At 46.2% G+C, this 16,928-nt stretch overlaps 1 protein-coding gene across 1 annotated transcript; it reads left to right on the top strand.

Annotated features, from left to right (window-relative positions):
- The first annotated feature begins 3,704 nt into the window (after window positions 1–3,704).
- LOC148687140 (uncharacterized) lies at window positions 3,705–16,928 on the top strand. The gene is given in 4 exon segments (XM_088662515.1): window positions 3,705–3,852; window positions 4,643–4,819; window positions 4,822–5,600; window positions 13,436–16,928. Coding segments are annotated over 4 exon segments (2,697 nt in total). The 3' UTR covers window positions 15,029–16,928.

The following is a 16,928-nucleotide window of genomic DNA, read 5'->3' as shown; positions in this document are numbered from 1 at the left end:
TGGGTGGGAGGAGCCCAAATAGGTCATGGGCTGACGTAGGGTGGGGGGAGCAACTGTCCAACAACCACCAAAACAGCTATTCCACCCCCAAAGCCCAAGCCTCTCCTGGCAGCTGAATATTTGACCACCACCCCCCCCCAGTCGGGATTTTTAAAGTAGTTCTCTGGGTCCCAGGGTGCATCATCACCCCCGCTCCTTAATCTAAATATATAGAAATGTTCATGATGCGTGCGCAGGGGCCAATGTATGGAGATACAGTGGGGAGGGGACAACAGAGGGCTCAGACAAAAGTAAATACTGGGAAATGTAACCCAGAAACTGACAGTTCCTTAAGTTGTCAGATATTTGCAGTGCCCAATCCCCCCCCCCAATTTACAATCCCCTACCTTCCCCTTACCACTTCCTGGGTTTTTTATGGAACTGAACAACTCAGGTGCTTCAGAACGCACCTTCTGTTGCCAGGCCCTTGCAGGGCCAGACAGAGGCCCGGGCCAGGTAGATAATGTGGCCATGGTTTTAACCATTTTGTTACTTTTTTTCATTTTACTGATTGTGAATATGCTGACTGAGGCCCCCTTTGGATTCGGAGGCCCGCGCCAAGTGGCCCATATGAGCCCCCCTCCTTCTGTCTGGGCCTGTCTGTTGCTATGGGGCTGTGGGGCTTCACTATTTGACCCCCCCCCCCAGGTCGGGATTTTAAAAGAAGTTCTCTGGGTCCCAGGGCGCATCATCACCCCGATCCTTAATCTAAATATATATAAATGTTCACGATGCGTGCGCAGGGGCTAATGTATGGAGATACAGGGGGGAGGGGACAACAGAGGGCTCAGACAAAAGTAAATACTGGGAAATGGAACCCAGAAACTGACAGTTCCTTCTCCAAGGGTGGGGGCCAATGTAGGAAGATACGGGGGGGGGGTTGGGGCCAACACTCCCCAGGGACAACAGAGGGCTCAGACAAAAGTGCATTCTGGGAAATAGAACCCAGAACCTAACAGTTCCTTTTCGAAGGGTGGGGGCCAAGGTATGGAGATACAGGGGGGAGGGGCCAACACTCCCCAGGGACAACAGAGGGAAGGGTATCCTACCGAAACACAGGGATGAGCCGGGGTGGAGGGAGGAGGGGCAGGATACGTCATGGATCAGGACAGGGTGGGGGGGAATCACAGGAAAGAGCCACAGCAACGCGTGGCCGGGTCAGCTAGTTGCTTGTAAGAATCTGTGTTTGACAATGGAACGGTCTCCCTTTCCTTGGAGGTTTTTAAGCAGAGGTTGGATGGCCATCTGTTAGGGATGCTTTAGCTGAGATTCCTGTATTGCAGGGAGTTGGACTAGAGGACCCTCTGCGTCCCTTCCAACTCTTAAGATTCTATGGAAGCTGCCCATATACAAACATCCCCCCTCACCCAGCTCATTCACAAGGTGGGAACATAAATAATGCAGGAAAGTTGAAATGCAATCTTCGACACACACCCTTTAACACAGTGGTTCCCAGACTTATTCTGGCTAGCACCTTCTTGGTTCCATAAAATTGTCCCAATGCCCTATTATTATTATTATTATTATTATTATTATTATTATTATTTATATACCATCCTATACCCAGGGGTTCCACTAAGGAAGATAATAAACATAAATAAATAAATAAATAAAACAAACATAGATATCAGGGTTTGTAGCCACTGATGGATGAGTCCCTGAATTTATACAAGTGGGTGGCTCAGTATTGCCTCTGTACATCTCAGCAGGGAGGAGACAACTACCAGACCAGGCCCCATATATATGACTAGATGATCATCGGCACCCATTCCAACTTTACAATTTTCATTTCGATATCCTGCCTTTTCCTCCAAGGAGCTGAAGCTGGCATATAGTTCGTCCCCTCCTCCTTTAATCCCCTACAACAACCCTGTGAGGTAGACTAGGCTGGGAGGCATTGACTGGCCCCATGGCCACCTGGTGGGAAATTCAATCCCTGGTCTCCCAAGGCCATAGTCCAGCACTCTAACCACTACACCACACTGCCTCTCACCACTGCCTAAGAATCCCCAACATTGTGAAAGTTGAGATCAGAGTTCCCAGAAAGGAGATATTGTTCCCCATCCCAGCTGCCTGGTCTTCAAAGGGTTAAAGATGAAGTGCAGGATTCCTAGACAGGCAGGGAACTGGAGGAGCAGCTTGATCCTCCAGGGCAAGCGCCCCTCCTTCCTCCTGCCTTGTGCATGGTCCTTTTGCAGAAGAGAGGCTGCAGAGGTTGGATGGGTGAAGCAGGCAGGGAGGCTGGGGCCGGATCCAGCTCCAACCCAGAGCAGCTTGGAGCAGGACGTGAGGTTCCTCCACCTCTGGCTCAGCCCGTTTGTGGTCCACGCTCCCCTGGCCAGCCTTTGCCTTAAAGCAGAACCTGGAAATAATAGAAAAAGAGGCTGTTGGGGGTTGGGCAGAATCCTTCAGCCATATTGGAGACTGTTTTCCAAATCTCCAAACTGCCCCCTCAGCTCAGAAGCTCAGTGCCAGAGATTCAGGCATTCCCGCTACATTGAGGCCAAAGGACCCCGAGAGGTTTGCAGCCGACTCCACCGCCTTTGCAGGGAGTGGCTGGAGCCAGAGCAACACACCGAGGCTCAGATCCTGGACCTGGTGGTCCTGGAGCAATTCCTGGCTGTCCTCCCCCCGGAGATGAGAACTGGGTGAAGGATCAGGGAGCGGAGACCAGTTCCCAGGCGGTGGCCCTGGCCGAAGGTTTCCTCCTGAGCCGGGCAGAGGAGAAGCAGCAGCAGGTGAGACAGTTTCATCCTGGTAACTCCCAGATATCCATGGTGACTGGTGAATTCTGCGGGTGGTGTTGCTTAAAAGACTAAAGAGCCCCAGCTCAGTGGCTCTTGCGTGTAGAAGGTTCCGGATTTGATCCTCGACATCTTCTGGCGGGCCTAGGAATCGTCCCTGCCTGAAACCTGGAGAGATGCTGCCAGTCAGTGCAGACAGCACCGAGCTAGATGGATCAATGGTCTGGTTCTGGGCGAGGCAGCTTCCTTGCTTCCTATTTAAACAGCTCTTCATTCCGAAACACTTACTGTTTTGAACACAATGGTAACATTAGCATAAAACACCATTAAACGTTCCTATGGCATGTATCACTTAGAAATGTTCTTCTTTTCTAGAAACCATTTATACATTTATTTATTTTTTGAGGGGGTGTGCGGAATTGCATTTGCAAATGGATCAATTGATTAATCCTTTTGCAAGAGTGTTAATAACAGGACCATCACATGACACCTTTGTGGCTTTACAGGGCAAGGGATTCCCCACTCATTTCAACAGTCTTTGCTTCAAGAAGGAATCGAGAAGAAGGAAGCGATCCTACAGCCATGTTGGAGTCTGGCTTACATTGTGGACTGAAGTTGGAAGGGCAAGACTAAGCCAGGACTAAAGCAGGAGAAGATACCCATAATGTTCTGGCTGCAGGCAGGGGAGAATTTTGGGAGAGAACTGAGCCCAAGATCCTGGGTGAGGAGGACCGTCTCAGCTCAGACGCACAGTGCCAGTGTTTCAGGCAGATCCACTACCAGGAGGCTGAGGGACCCTGAGAGGTTTGCAGCCGACTCCACCATCTCTGTCGTCAGTGGCTGAAGCCGGGGAGACACACCAAGGCTCAGATCCTGGATGTAGTGACCCTGGAGCAGCTCCTGGCTGTCTTCGCCGCATAGATGGAGACCTGGGTGAGGGAATGTAGAGCAGAGACCGGTTTCCAAGTGTTGGCCCTGGCCGAAGGTTTTTTCCTGAGCCAGGCAGAGGATGAGAACCAGGTGAGAGAATTTAGAATTGTAGAGTTGAAAGGGACCCAAGGGTCATCTGGTAAAAAATACCCTTGCAATGCAGGAATCTCAACACGTGGTCTCCCATCCCATTTGAAACCATACTGGACCCTGCTTAGCTTTGCAAATGTACCAGCACTTCGCATAAAAGAATCCACACAGATTTCAGATTCAGCTTTATTGCGGCTATAAGCCCATTAGATATACAACATACCAGATAAAATACAAGAATACAGAAATCACACTTCAGCAGATGGCCACACCACAGCCATAGAAAATAAACATCAGCATCAACATAAGCGTGCGCAAACTACAATCAAAAATAAAAACTTTCAGTAGTCATACAGCAGACCATTTCGTCTCTTCTGGGAGAGGACTGAAGTTAAAAACCTTGCTACTTGCAAGGTTGTATGGGGATTGTTGTCCTGTAAAATTAAGGCAAGGTGAATCTCTGCTGGGGTATTAGCCAGTCTCTGGATTATTGGGCCCAATAAATTCATCCGTACCATATTATGGAGAGGACAGTTGAAAATTATATGCTAGAGGGATTCATAGAATCATAGAGTTGGAAGAGACCACAAGGGCCATCCAGTCCAACCCCCTGCCAAGCAGGAAACACCATCAAAGCATTCTTGACATATGCCTGTCAAGCCTCTGCTTAAAGACCTCCAAAGAAGGAGACTCCACCACACTCCTTGGTAGCAAATTCCACTGCCAAACAGCTCTTACTGTCAGGAAGTTCTTCCTAATGTTTAGGTGGAATCTTCTTTCTTGTAGTTTGAATCCATTGCTCCGTGTCCGCTTCCGCTTCCATTGACTTACTGTCACAGACACAAAGAGCAGACACCTGGCCCTTGGAGAATGTCCAGAGTGTGGAAAGAGCTTCAGTTTGGCCTCGGGACTGCATTCCCACCGGAGAATTCACACGGGAGAGAAACTGTATTCGTGCTTCGAGTGTGGGAAGAAGTTTGGCGACGGCTCAAGCCTCACTTCCCATCAAAGAATACACACGGAGAGAAACCGTTTAAATGCTCCGAGTGTGGGAAAACCTTCAACAGAAGTGCCAACCTGAATTTGCATCAGAGAATCCACCCGGGAGACAAACCCTATAAATGCCCAGAGTGTGGAAACAGCTTCACTAGGAACACCAGCCTCACTTCTCATCAGAGAATCCACACGGGCGAGAAACCGTTCATATGCCTGGAGTGTGGAAAGAGCTTCATTCATAGGTCTTGCCTTACTTCTCATCAAAGAACCCACGTTGGGAAGAAACCGTTTATGTGCTCCAAATGTGAAGAGAGATTCAGTACTAAGAAAACCCTTGCTTTAAACAAGTGGCTTCACACAGGGGAGAAGCCGTTTAAATGCTTGGAGTGCGGAAAGAGCTTTAACAGGAGGGATGCCCTCCTCTCCCATCAGAAAATCCACTTGGGGGAAAAGCCGTACAAATGCTTGGAATGTGGGAAGAGCTTCGTTTTGACCAAGTACCTCTGTAAACATCAAAGAACACACACGGGAGAGAAGCCATATAAATGCTTGGAGTGTGGGAAGAGGTTTATTGACGGCAAAAGTCTCTCTTACCACCATCAGCTGCACACTGGTGCAAAACCTTTCAGATGTTTGGAGTGTGGGAAGAGCTTCCACCAGAGTTCAGACCTTACTTCTCACCAGAGAACCCACACAGAGGAGAAACCGTACACGTGTTTGGAGTGTGGAAAGAGCTTCAGGAAGATTGGCAATCTCTCCTCCCACCAAAGGACTCACACAAGGGAGGAACCCTACAAATGAGTAGGATGTGTCCTTTTATTTAAAATGCATCTCTGGGTTATTTGTGGGGCATAGGAATTCATTTTTTTCCAAAATATAGTCCGGCCCCCCACAAGATCTGAGGGACAGTGGACCGGCCCCCTGCTGAAAAAGTTTGCTGACCCCTGGACTAGACCCTTTACAATTCTATGATTCTGTGATATCTCAGTATAAGGAATAGCTTGTTTAGTCGTTTAGTCGTGTCCGACTCTTCGTGACCCCATGGACCATAGCACGCCAGGCACTCCTGTCTTCCACTGCCTCCCGCAGTTTGGTCAAACTCATGTTCGTAGCTTCGAGAACACTGTCCAACCATCTCGTCCTCTGTCGTCCCCTTCTCCTAGTGCCCTCAATCTTTCCCAACATCAGGGTCTTTTCCAAGGATTCTTCTCTTCTCATGAGGTGGCCAAAGTATTGGAGCCTCAGCTTCACGATCTGTCCTTCCAGGGAGCACTCAGGGCTGATTTCCTTAAGAATGGATAGGTTTGATCTTCTTGCAGTCCACGGGACTCTCAAGAGTCTCCAGTCCTGATTTCTTGCTTTTGTTTCAAAGAGACACCAGAAGCCAGCCCGGCCGGAAAAAAACAGACTCAAGGTGCTGAAAATTTGGCAACGGTGTAAAAAGGAATCTGCAATGCCTTTTAAATTGTGTCGAAACAAAATAAAAATTTCCTTCCAGTAGCACCTTTGAGACCAACTAAGTTTGTCATATGGTTTAAATTGTGTGTTGGTGCAGTTGTTGTTGTTTAGTCATTTAGTCGTGTCCGACTCTTCGTGACCCCATGGACCAGAGCACGCCAGGCACTCCTGTCTTCCACTACCTCCCGCAGTTTGGTCAAACTCATGTTCGTAGCTTCAAGAACACTGTCCAACCATCTCGTCCTCTGTTGTCCCCTTCTCCTTGTGCCCTCCATCTTTCCCAACAATCAGAGTCTTTTCCAGGGAGTTGGTGCAGTAGTAGTTGGTTGTGTTGTTGTTTTTTTACTACAATATATATTTTGGTGTTTTTCTGTTGTAAACCACCTTCTGATCCTTGGCTGAAGGGTGGTTTGGAAATTCAATAAATAAATAAAACCACAACCTTTTTTTTAAGCACTTGTAAACTGATTTGTATCAAGCGTGAAAGGAATCTTACGCAGAAAGGCCACGATCTCACTGTTCTCTTCCATGAGGCCCTTGGTCTCGGATCCAGCAGTCGAGCCCTCCTCAGGTACACAACCACCTCCTTGACCCTGAAAGAAGGGGGCAGACAAGTTAATGTAGCTGTTCTTCTTACAAACCTCTCTTCAAAGCACTTAAAAAAACAACAACACCCTGTTAAGGTGAGATAGACAAGAGATGACTGCGGAATTCTTTTTAATGGGTTCAGTCCATAACTTTGCCATGCAATGGACTCACCAAAATCATAAGGAGTATCAGAAACAATTTGTAGAATCTTAGAAATGGTAGAGGCAGGAGGGACCCACAGTCATTTAGTCCAACCCCCTGCAACTGCAGCGTGGAAAGGGGGGCTTGCTCCTCTCAACCCCACAGATGCCTCCTCACCTGCAGCTCTGAGGATGCCCCTCATGCAAATGCAGGACAAGAGGGAGGGAGAGAGAGATGGACTCACCCAGGTGGGAAGGACAAAGGCCAGGATCCTTCCCCTTGAAAGCAGAGATGTTCAAATTTCAGCTCCTGAGTCAGGCTGCTCTGGGGTGAGGCAGGAACCAGCTCCAGGCTTGCAAGGACTCTGCTGCCCCCAGCTGCTGCTGGACTCTTGACACCCACCACCCCTAACCACTGGACATGCTGGCTGTTTGGTGGGAGGTGGCTTCCAACATGATCTGCAGGGAGAAAGCAGTATCTGAGGCTCTACCCATTGCACGGGGTCCTTTTTGGGAGGGTAGGGGTCTGCTAGGTGCAGACCCCGTTGGGTGGGATTTGGAGAAGGGTGTCTTGCACTCACTTCTGTCTTGTCTACAAGGTCCTCTTCCACCCCACTTTAAGCCCGAGGTTGGCTCTCACTGGGCGGCGATGGACCTCACAGCACGGAAGAGAAGTTGGGGGCAGTAAAAGGGTTTACACTCAGGGCTCTCACTCCGGATTAATCTCATGTGGGGCCAGCCGTAACACTGCGTCTTTGCGCATCTCCGGGAGAGGCAGAATTTGCAAGAGCCGCGGTTCTTCCCCAAGTTCAGAAAGCAGCAAGGTGAAGGTGGGCTTAGCCCGTTGGATTTCTGCCTGGGAAAGTGAGCTTCAATTCCCCACACTCAGCCATGAAGCTCCCAGGGTGACTTTGGGCCAGCCACTGTGTCTCTCAACTTGAGCCTACGTCCCAGGGCTGTTGTGAGGATAAAATGCCTTGAGCTCCTTGGGATACAAATGAAATGAAAAAAACAAACAAACAAAACTCCCAGCAGTTGTAGTGCAAAACATCTGGGATGGAAGACGGCTCCATTGCACATTACCTTTTTTAAAAAAAACCCAACTTGGGGTGCAGAAGGGGGCTGCAACGCTCGAAAGCGTGGATCAGATTTGCCGCATTTGCAAAAATCTACGATTCCCAGGCAGGGCTGCTATTATCATTTCTGCTGCCTGTCTTGGACTAAGGAAGGGTTAAAACGAAGCTGAGGAAAGCGATTCCTAGAGAGGAAGGAAATTTGGAAAGGAGAGGGGGGAGCGTGTCCTCTAAAGCAAAAGACCCCACCCCCTTCACCCCTCCAGCTTTGCAAAAGAAACCTTGGAGAGAAGCCGGAGGTTTGGTGCGCGCAAGGAACGCAAAGAGTAAATTCCTTGAAGGTGGTGCGCCTCCACTTGGGGAAAGTGGCCTTTGTCCTTTCCAACCGGGTGTGTGTGGATCTGGTGAGCCCCTCCTCTTGCATTTGGGTGAAGGAGACCCACAGAGAATGAGGGGAGGAGGGAAATGCAAGGGAGAAAATCGAGAGGCGGATTGGGGAGAAGCTCCCCCAAGTCAGCTGGAGCGTAGCTGGCCAGTGACGGGAGAGAGAAACGGGCAAAAGGGAGGGGGTTGAGCAGAGCAAGTGCCATAGAATAATAGCGTTGTAGAGTTGGAAGGTACCCTGAGGGTCATCTAGCCCAACCCCCTGCAATGCAGGGATATCAACTAGATTGGCCTGGCTTCTTGCATTGAGCTCCAAGCATCAAGGGTCCGGAAACCAAGTCTTAGGAGGGCTGTCCCATGGAAGAGGGAGCATGCTTGTTTTCTCCTGCTCTGGAGGATAGGACTCGAACCCATGGCTTCAAGTTACAAGAAAGGGGATTCCAACTCAACATTCTGAAAAACTTTCTGTCAGTAAGAGCTGTTGGACAGTGGAACGGTCTCCCTAAGGAGGTTGTGGGCTCTCCTTCCTTGGAGGTTTTTAAGCAGAGGTTGGGTGACTGACCATCACGGATGCTTTAGCTGAGATTCCTGCATTGCAGGGGGTTGGACTAGATGACTCTTGGTATCTCTTCCAGCTGTGCAATTTCATGATTCTATGACACCAACGGGGCACACATGCCCTCCCCCTTTTAACCCCCAAAGGATTGCCCGGAACCGAGATGGCAAGTTGTAAACATTAACTACCTGGAGGACATTTCCCCTTCTCTTCCAGAATCCTGTGCTTTTGAAGCGGAGACTGTACATTTCACCGAGAATACCCTGATGGATTCGGATCAAAGGGAAGCCCTGGAGGAGAAGCCTGGAATTGTGGCCTTTCTGGGTAAGAGCCCCCTTTCCCCTTGGTTGATGGCTAAAAACAATAATCATAGCCTATTTCCCCCCCTTTTATTGTATGTATCCTTGCTACATTTCGTCATCCTGCATCTTCGCCTTCCAGCCTGGCTGGGCTTCCGGGGTCCCATTGGCTCCCAACCTACATTGGCTCCCAGTACGTTTCCGAGAACAATTCAAAGTGTTGGTGCTGACCTTTAAAGCCCTAAACGGCCTCGGTCCTGTATACCCGAAGGAGCGTCTCCACCCCCAGCGTTCAGCCCAGACACTGAGGTCCAGCTCCGAGGGCCTTCTGGCGGTTCCCTCACTGCGAGAAGCAAAGCTACAGGGAACCAGGCAGAGGGCCTTTTCGGTAGTGGCGCCCGCCCTGTGGAACGCCTTTCCATCGGAGGTCAGGGAGATGAACAACTACCAGACTTTTAGAAGACATCTGAAGGCAGCCCTGTTTAGGGAAGCTTTTAATGTTTAATAGATTCTTGTATTTTAATCTGTTGGAAGCCGCCCAGAGTGGCTGGGGAGGCCCAGCCAGATGAGCGGGGTATAAATAATAAATTATTATTATTATTATTTATTAAGCTGGCAGACCTTTGTCAAAGCCACAACAGATGGTGGCAGACTTGGATGTTGGATGTCTACCTCTTTCCTTGATTTTAGAAGAAGCTGGAGGATGCCCCACGGTTGCAGTCTCATATGGGCACATAAGAGCGTCAGACATGCCCTGTTTTTCATCAGGGCAAAGGAAGGAGATTAAATTATTTTTTATTATTAGTCACACTCCTTTGCTCCTTGCCCCCAAATCGTTCCCTTGCCCCTATAAGACCTAATCTCCAGCCTCAATCTTTTCCTGTATGTGGGAGGTGATTACTGTAAATAATAATAACAAATTCCAAACTTTCTATTTTTTATTATTAGTCACACTCCTTTGCTCCTTGCCCCCAAATCGTTCCCTTGCCCCTATAAGACCTAATCTCCAGCCTCAATCTTTTCCTGTATGTGGGAGGTGATTACTGTAAATAATAATAACAAATTCCAAACTTTCTACCTTCCCTCGCCTTACTCACAAATCCTTCCCCTGCCCCAATCTTTCCCCCTCATCCTCTTAGTTTCACATCTCAGCTTCCCCCTCCCTGATGCTCCAAAACCCCAACCCTAGAGAATGGTGTTCAATAAAGTATAAGAGATTCTATTCCATTCCATTCTATATATGTTTTTATTAAAATTTTCTATTTTACAATTTTGGATTTTGAATTTAAACATCCTTAGGATATCAGTGACTTATCTTCTTTTCTTTCCATGGTTCCTTTTTGCTAATCATAAATCCCTGCATATTTTACAGAAACTATATTATTCAGTATTCCATTATTACATCCATCAAAACCTATTTACACAGTTGAATTTATCTTAATGCTGCCAACGTTTTCAGATGTACACAATTTCCCCTCATATATTCAATAAACATTTCCCAATCTTCTCTAAACCTATGTTCTTCTTGTTCTTTTATTCTATATGTTAAGTCTGCAAGCTGCGCACATTCCATCAGTTGCCCTTCTTCTTTAGTTGGGACCTCGCTCATTTTCCATTTTTGGGCAGGTAAGTGGGGCAGGGGAACTGAGGAGAGGACCATCTGGGTTCCTCTGCCCCCTGCCTGGGTCCCACCCACGGCAGATACCTGTTTATCCAGCTGGGAAACCTCTTCTGAGCAAAAATGGGTGCTGAGACTTGTTCGGAGAGGCCCCTGTTCCCTTCACAGAACTACAGTTCCCAGAGTTTCCCTGGGGATAAAGGGTTGATTCTTAAACCACTCTAGGGATTGTGACTGTGGTGGTACCGGGGTCTCTCCGAACAATTCTCAGCACAAACTGCAGCTCCCATAATTCTTTGGGAAGAATTAAACAGGTGTTGTGAATGGATGTCATTCCTAATGCAGTGAGATGTGGGAGGTAATGTTGAAAATACCTCTTTGGGTTCCTTTTGGTTTGAAGTTGCTACTCCTATCAATTTTGGAAAAATCCTTGATATTTGCAGGCGTTCATATATTTCTAAAGTACTATATTCCCGTAGTATGGATATTCAAAGCTTAGCAACAAAAGGAGCTGTGGGATTCAAGGAATCAGAATTGGTTTTTTAAAAATATAATATTTATCAAGTTTTCTGTTTTACAATTTAAAATACTCATTTTATATCCTTAAGATATCAATGAATTCCCTTCTTCTCTTTCCATGGTTCATCTTGCACATCATAAATTCCAGCATATTTTACAAAAACTAAACCATTCAGTATTCCGTTATTGCGTCCATCAAAATTTATTTGCACTGTTGAATTTGTCTTAATGCTGCCCACATTTTCAGCTGTACGCAGTTATTTCCTATATGTTCAATAAACATTTTCCAATCTCCTTTAAACGTGTGTTCTTCTTGTTCTCTTATTCTATATGTAAAGTCTGCAAGTTGTGCATATTCAGTCAACTTTAGTTTCCAATCTTCTTTGGTTGGGATCTCGCTCATTTTCCATTTTTGGGCAAACAAAATACAGGCCACAGTATTGGCATACATAAATAACCTTTTTTGACACCTGGGAATTTCTGTCTTAATTATCCCCAACAATAAGGACTCTGGTTTTTTGGGTGAAAGTGCTTTTAAACATTTTTTTTTCAATTTATTGTGGATTATTTCCTAATACTTTTTTTACCTTTTTACCGGTTCACCACATATGAAAGAACGTTTCCTCAATCGCCTTGCATCTCCTTTATATTCTAAAAGGGTGAGGGGAGAGGTTTGCTTGAAAACAAACTTCCCTCAATCTTGAGTCCTTCTCTTGTCGGACTACAACCCCCATCATCCTTAGCCAGCATGCCCAGCGATCAAGGATGATGGGAGCTGTAGTCTCAACAACACCTGCAGTTTGGCGAAGGCTGGCATGAATTTTAGCAACTTAACAGCGCAATCCTGTACATGCCCATCTGCTCCCAAACCAGGTTTTAGGTCCTTGTATTAGTTTGCAAAGCCTCAAACCACTTAGGTCCAGGGTACATCGGGGGCTACCTGAATCCTTATATCACGGCTCTAAAACCTACTTCAGTGATCTCGAGGTTGCCAGGAGCAGTATTTTTCAGCCACCAAATGCCTGGGAAAACAGGAATCTTTTCTTTTCGGTTTTGATAATAATGTTTATTAGTTTTCAATTATAACCCAATAATAGCCTCATTATAACAATACCAGTATATAATACAATTACTAATACCAATTGTTCAAATACCGAATTATGTAATTTAGATAAGGTCCCCCCCGTGTGTTAGAATTGATGGTTTGATGATTTTATTTTTTTCTGCGTTCCAAAAATCTTATGAATTTCAATTACATTCAGGTCATAATAATAATCCCTTATACAACAACTGCAATATTAATAGCTTCTATTCGTGTTGACACCTTAAATGATTTATAAAAGTACAAGTGAAGCACTCAAACTATATCCTTGTTCTTCCTGTGTATGACAATTATTCTGTCTGTGGTGTTTTTCCTGTCCTTGTAAAATGTTATGTCTATCTTTTCCTGGTTGTTGCTGTTATCCATCAAGCCTTGGACAGAGCTGATATCCCATTGTTGTTCCATAAATATGTCCCTCACTCTGCCCCATGCTTTGTTGTTTTGCAAAACAGAAATGTTTTCAGATTCCTCCTGAAAGATAATCATGATAGAGGCAGGCTCACCTCACAAGGGAGGGCATTTCAACTATTGGGGAGCCACCACTGAAAAGGCCCTGTCATTTGTCAAAATTACAAAGAGGTACTCACTGTTCTGACCCTTGCCATGAAAAGGGTTGTCCGCCCCTGTGCTCCTTCTTTGATATCAGACTCTTATTTTCCACTTGGGCTGTTCCTAATTAATTGTGTCTCCTTTTCCCAGGACATGACAGGAGAGAGAAGGAGAATGAAGATGAACCACACAGGGTGTTGTTAGACAGAATCGGATGTGAAGAGGAAGAAGAAGAGAGAACAAAACCTGAAGCAAAACACACACTAAGCGAATCCTCTGCTTTTCAGGGCGCTGAGATTTCTGAAATCCCAGTCCAAGAAAACACAAGCGAAGGAGAGGAAAGGAGCCAGTGCCTTGTGTGTGGGGAAAGCTTTACCTGCAAATTGAGCCACATTGCTCATTGGAAAATCCACACAGGGGAGAAACCATTTAAATGTTCGGACTGTAACAAAAGCTTCAGTGATAAGTCAACCCTTAGAAAACACCAGAGAATCCACACGGGTGAGAAACCATATAAATGCATGGAGTGCGGACAGAGCTTCAGTCAGAGCACAAGCCTCACTTCCCACCACAGAATCCACACAGGGGAGAAGCCCTATAAATGCTTGGAGTGTGGAAAGTGTTTCAGCACTTGTAAATATCTCACTATTCATCAGAGAATCCACACAGGAGAGAAACCATTTAAATGCCTGGAGTGTGGAAAGAGCTTTAACAGGAGAGATGCTCTTACTTCACATCAAAAAATCCACACAGGGGAGAAACCATACAAATGCTTGGAGTGTGGAAAGTGCTTCAGCAACAGCAAGTATCTCACTTCACATCAGAGAATCCACACAGGAGAAAAACCGTTTAAATGTTTGGAGTGTGGGAAGTGTTTTAATAAGAGGGATGGCCTTGTTGCACACCAAAATATTCACAGAGGGGAAAAACCATATAAATGTTTGGAGTGTGGGAAGAGCTTCAGTAGCAGCAAGTACCTGACTTCTCATCAAAGAGTCCACACGGGAGAAAAACCTTTTAAATGTGTGGAGTGTGGGAAAAGTTTCAGGCAGAAGATAAATCTCACTACGCATCAACGAACTCACACAGGGGAGAAACCGTATCCGTGCTTGAAGTGTGGAAAAAGTTTTAGCCAGCAGACTAACCTTACTGCACATCAGAAAATCCACACAGGGGAGAAACCCTATAAATGTTTGGAGTGTGGAAAGAGGTTCAATCATAGCACAAGCCTCACTTACCATCAACAACTTCACACGGGAGAGAAACCCTATAAATGCATGGAGTGCGGGAAGAGCTTCAGTACGAGCGCCAGCCTTACTTCACATCAAATTATCCACACGGGGGAGAAACCCTATAAATGTCTGGAGTGTGGAAAGCGGTTTAGCGATTGCAGAAACCTCCGTTCACATCAGAGAATCCACACAGGGGAGAAGCCGTATGTGTGCTTGGAGTGTGGAAAGAGGTTTAGTCATAGAACCAACTACAGTTCACATCAGAAAATCCACACAGGGGAAAAATCCTTTAAATGCTTGGAGTGTGGAAAGTGCTTCTTTTTCAGCACCAGTCTGATTTCGCACCAAACTCTCCACACAGGGGAGAAACCGTATAATTGTTTGGAATGTGGGAAGAGCTTCAGTAGCAACAAATACCTCACGGCTCACCAACGAATACACACGAGGGGGAAGCCATTTAAGTGCTCAGAGTGTGGAAAGAGCTTCCGTCAGAGTTCAGACTTCACTTCTCATCAAAGAACCCACACAGGGGAGAAACCGTACAAATGTCTGGAGTGTGGAAAGAGGTTCAGTACTAGCAAATATTTGACTTCCCACCAACGGATTCACAGCGGGGAGAAACCATATACATGCTCGGAGTGTGGTAAGAACTTCAATCACAAGACAAATCTCACCAAACATCAGAGAATCCACAGAGCAGATAAACCATAGAACTGTTAAGGAATGCAGAATTTCTTTAATATAATCCTGAGGTCTGTTTTGGAATTGCTGTTGGTGAATGTACTGAATCTTAATCCAAGATGGAGGCCCTATTGCTAGGGGTGCTGGCGACTTTGAGACTGAGTTACGGAAAAGGCAAACAAAAATTCCTGAATTGTTGGGTTAAGCAACGCAACGCATCCTCAATTCTCATCCACAAATTCACTCAGGAGAAAAATGAGATAACGGATCTTAGTACAGAAAGCACTACGCCAGGGAAACACCATATAAAAGCCTGGTGTACAGAAGTTTTTTTTTGGAAGACCATTGTCACTAGAAATCAAAGAATCCACACAGCAGAGAAACGACAGAAAAGCCAGGGGTGCAGAATGACTCGGAGCAGAACTGGTTTCTCTCTGGTTTTCTTGAACTACGTGCTCCTTGGTTGGGGCTGCTGGAAGTTGTAATATGGAGGGCACCAGGTTGGGGAACAGCTGAGCTATAGCCACAGCACAATCCCCGAGTTAGTTTTGGAGTGGCCAGTATTGACTGTATCGAATTCTAATCGACATGAGAGAGCTGCTATTGGCTGAGATTCTTTGTGGGGCTCCCCCTCTTTCAAATGGAGTCCACACCAAACATTTAAATCACCACAATGCCGCTTTAAAAAAATTCATGGCAGAGAGTTGTTAGGAGAACCTCTGTTCCCATCAGAGAGCTACAATTCCCAGAATTCTCTCTGAAGACTGACTGTTAAACCAGTCTGGGAGTTGTTTTTCTGTGAGGGGGCAGCTCTAAATGCCTCTAATAATTGATGTGTATGTTGCTGTTGTTGTTGTTTAGTAATTTAGTCGTGTCCAACTCTTCGTGACCCCATGGACCAGAGCACGCCAGGCACTCCTGTCTTCCACTGCCTCCCGCAGTTTGGTCAGATTCATGTTGGTGGCTTCGAGAGCACTGTCCAACCATCTCATCCTCTGTCGTCCCCTTCTCCTTCTGCTCTCAATCTTATAGCTATGAAAATATAACTCTGATCGGGAGAACAATCTGTAACACAGCCACTAAAAGGGGGGGGGAATTCTAATGGAAGCAAATTCTAATGCTGAACACGATCATTGGCTTTCCCAACATCAGGGTGTTTTCCAGGGAGTCTTCTCTTGTCATGAGGTGGCCAGAATATTGGAGAATTTTCCTTCCAGTGAGCACTCAGGGCTGATTTCCTTCAGAATGGATAGAATCATAGAATAGGATAGGTTTGATCATCTTGCAGTCCATGGGACTCTCAAGAGTCTCCTCCAGCACCATAATTCAAAAGCATCCATTCTTCGGCGATCAGCCTTCTTTATGGTCCAGCTCTCGCTTCCATACATCACTAATGGGAAAACCATAGCTTTAACTTTACGGACCTTTGTCGGCAAGGTGATGTCTCTGCTTTTTAAGATGCTGTCTAGGTTCGTCATTGCTTTTCTCCTAAGAAGCAGGCGTCTTTTAATTCCGTGACTGCTGTCACGAATTGATGTCAAAACAAACAATAAAAAAAGAATCCTTCCAGTAGCACCTTAGAGACCAACTAAGTTTGTCGGTGCTACTGGAAGGAATTTTTTTTTGTTTTGACTACGTCAGACCAACATGGCTATCTACCTGTAACGAATCGATGTGTATACTTAACTGAAATGTGTTACTGAACTTACTGAAAATGTATTGTCGTCGTTACCATTTAGCAAATTAATGCATCTATCTGGAAGTTGTTAAAGTTGTTAGGAGACCCCAAATTCTCCTTGCAGAGCTGCCGGTCCTGGAGGTCCCTGTAAAGAACTGATTGCTAAATCACCCTGGGAACTGTGGCTCCATGAGGGGATTCGGGAGTCCCAGTGCAGATTATAACAAATAAAACACAGTTAGAATCATAGAA

Source organism: Zootoca vivipara, chromosome 2 (assembly GCF_965207765.1).
Source record: "Zootoca vivipara chromosome 2, rZooViv2.hap1.1, whole genome shotgun sequence".
Taxonomy (NCBI): domain Eukaryota; kingdom Metazoa; phylum Chordata; class Lepidosauria; order Squamata; family Lacertidae; genus Zootoca; species Zootoca vivipara.
Note: the sequence above shows the minus strand (reverse complement) of the source record. Positions and strands in the feature narration are given on the sequence as shown.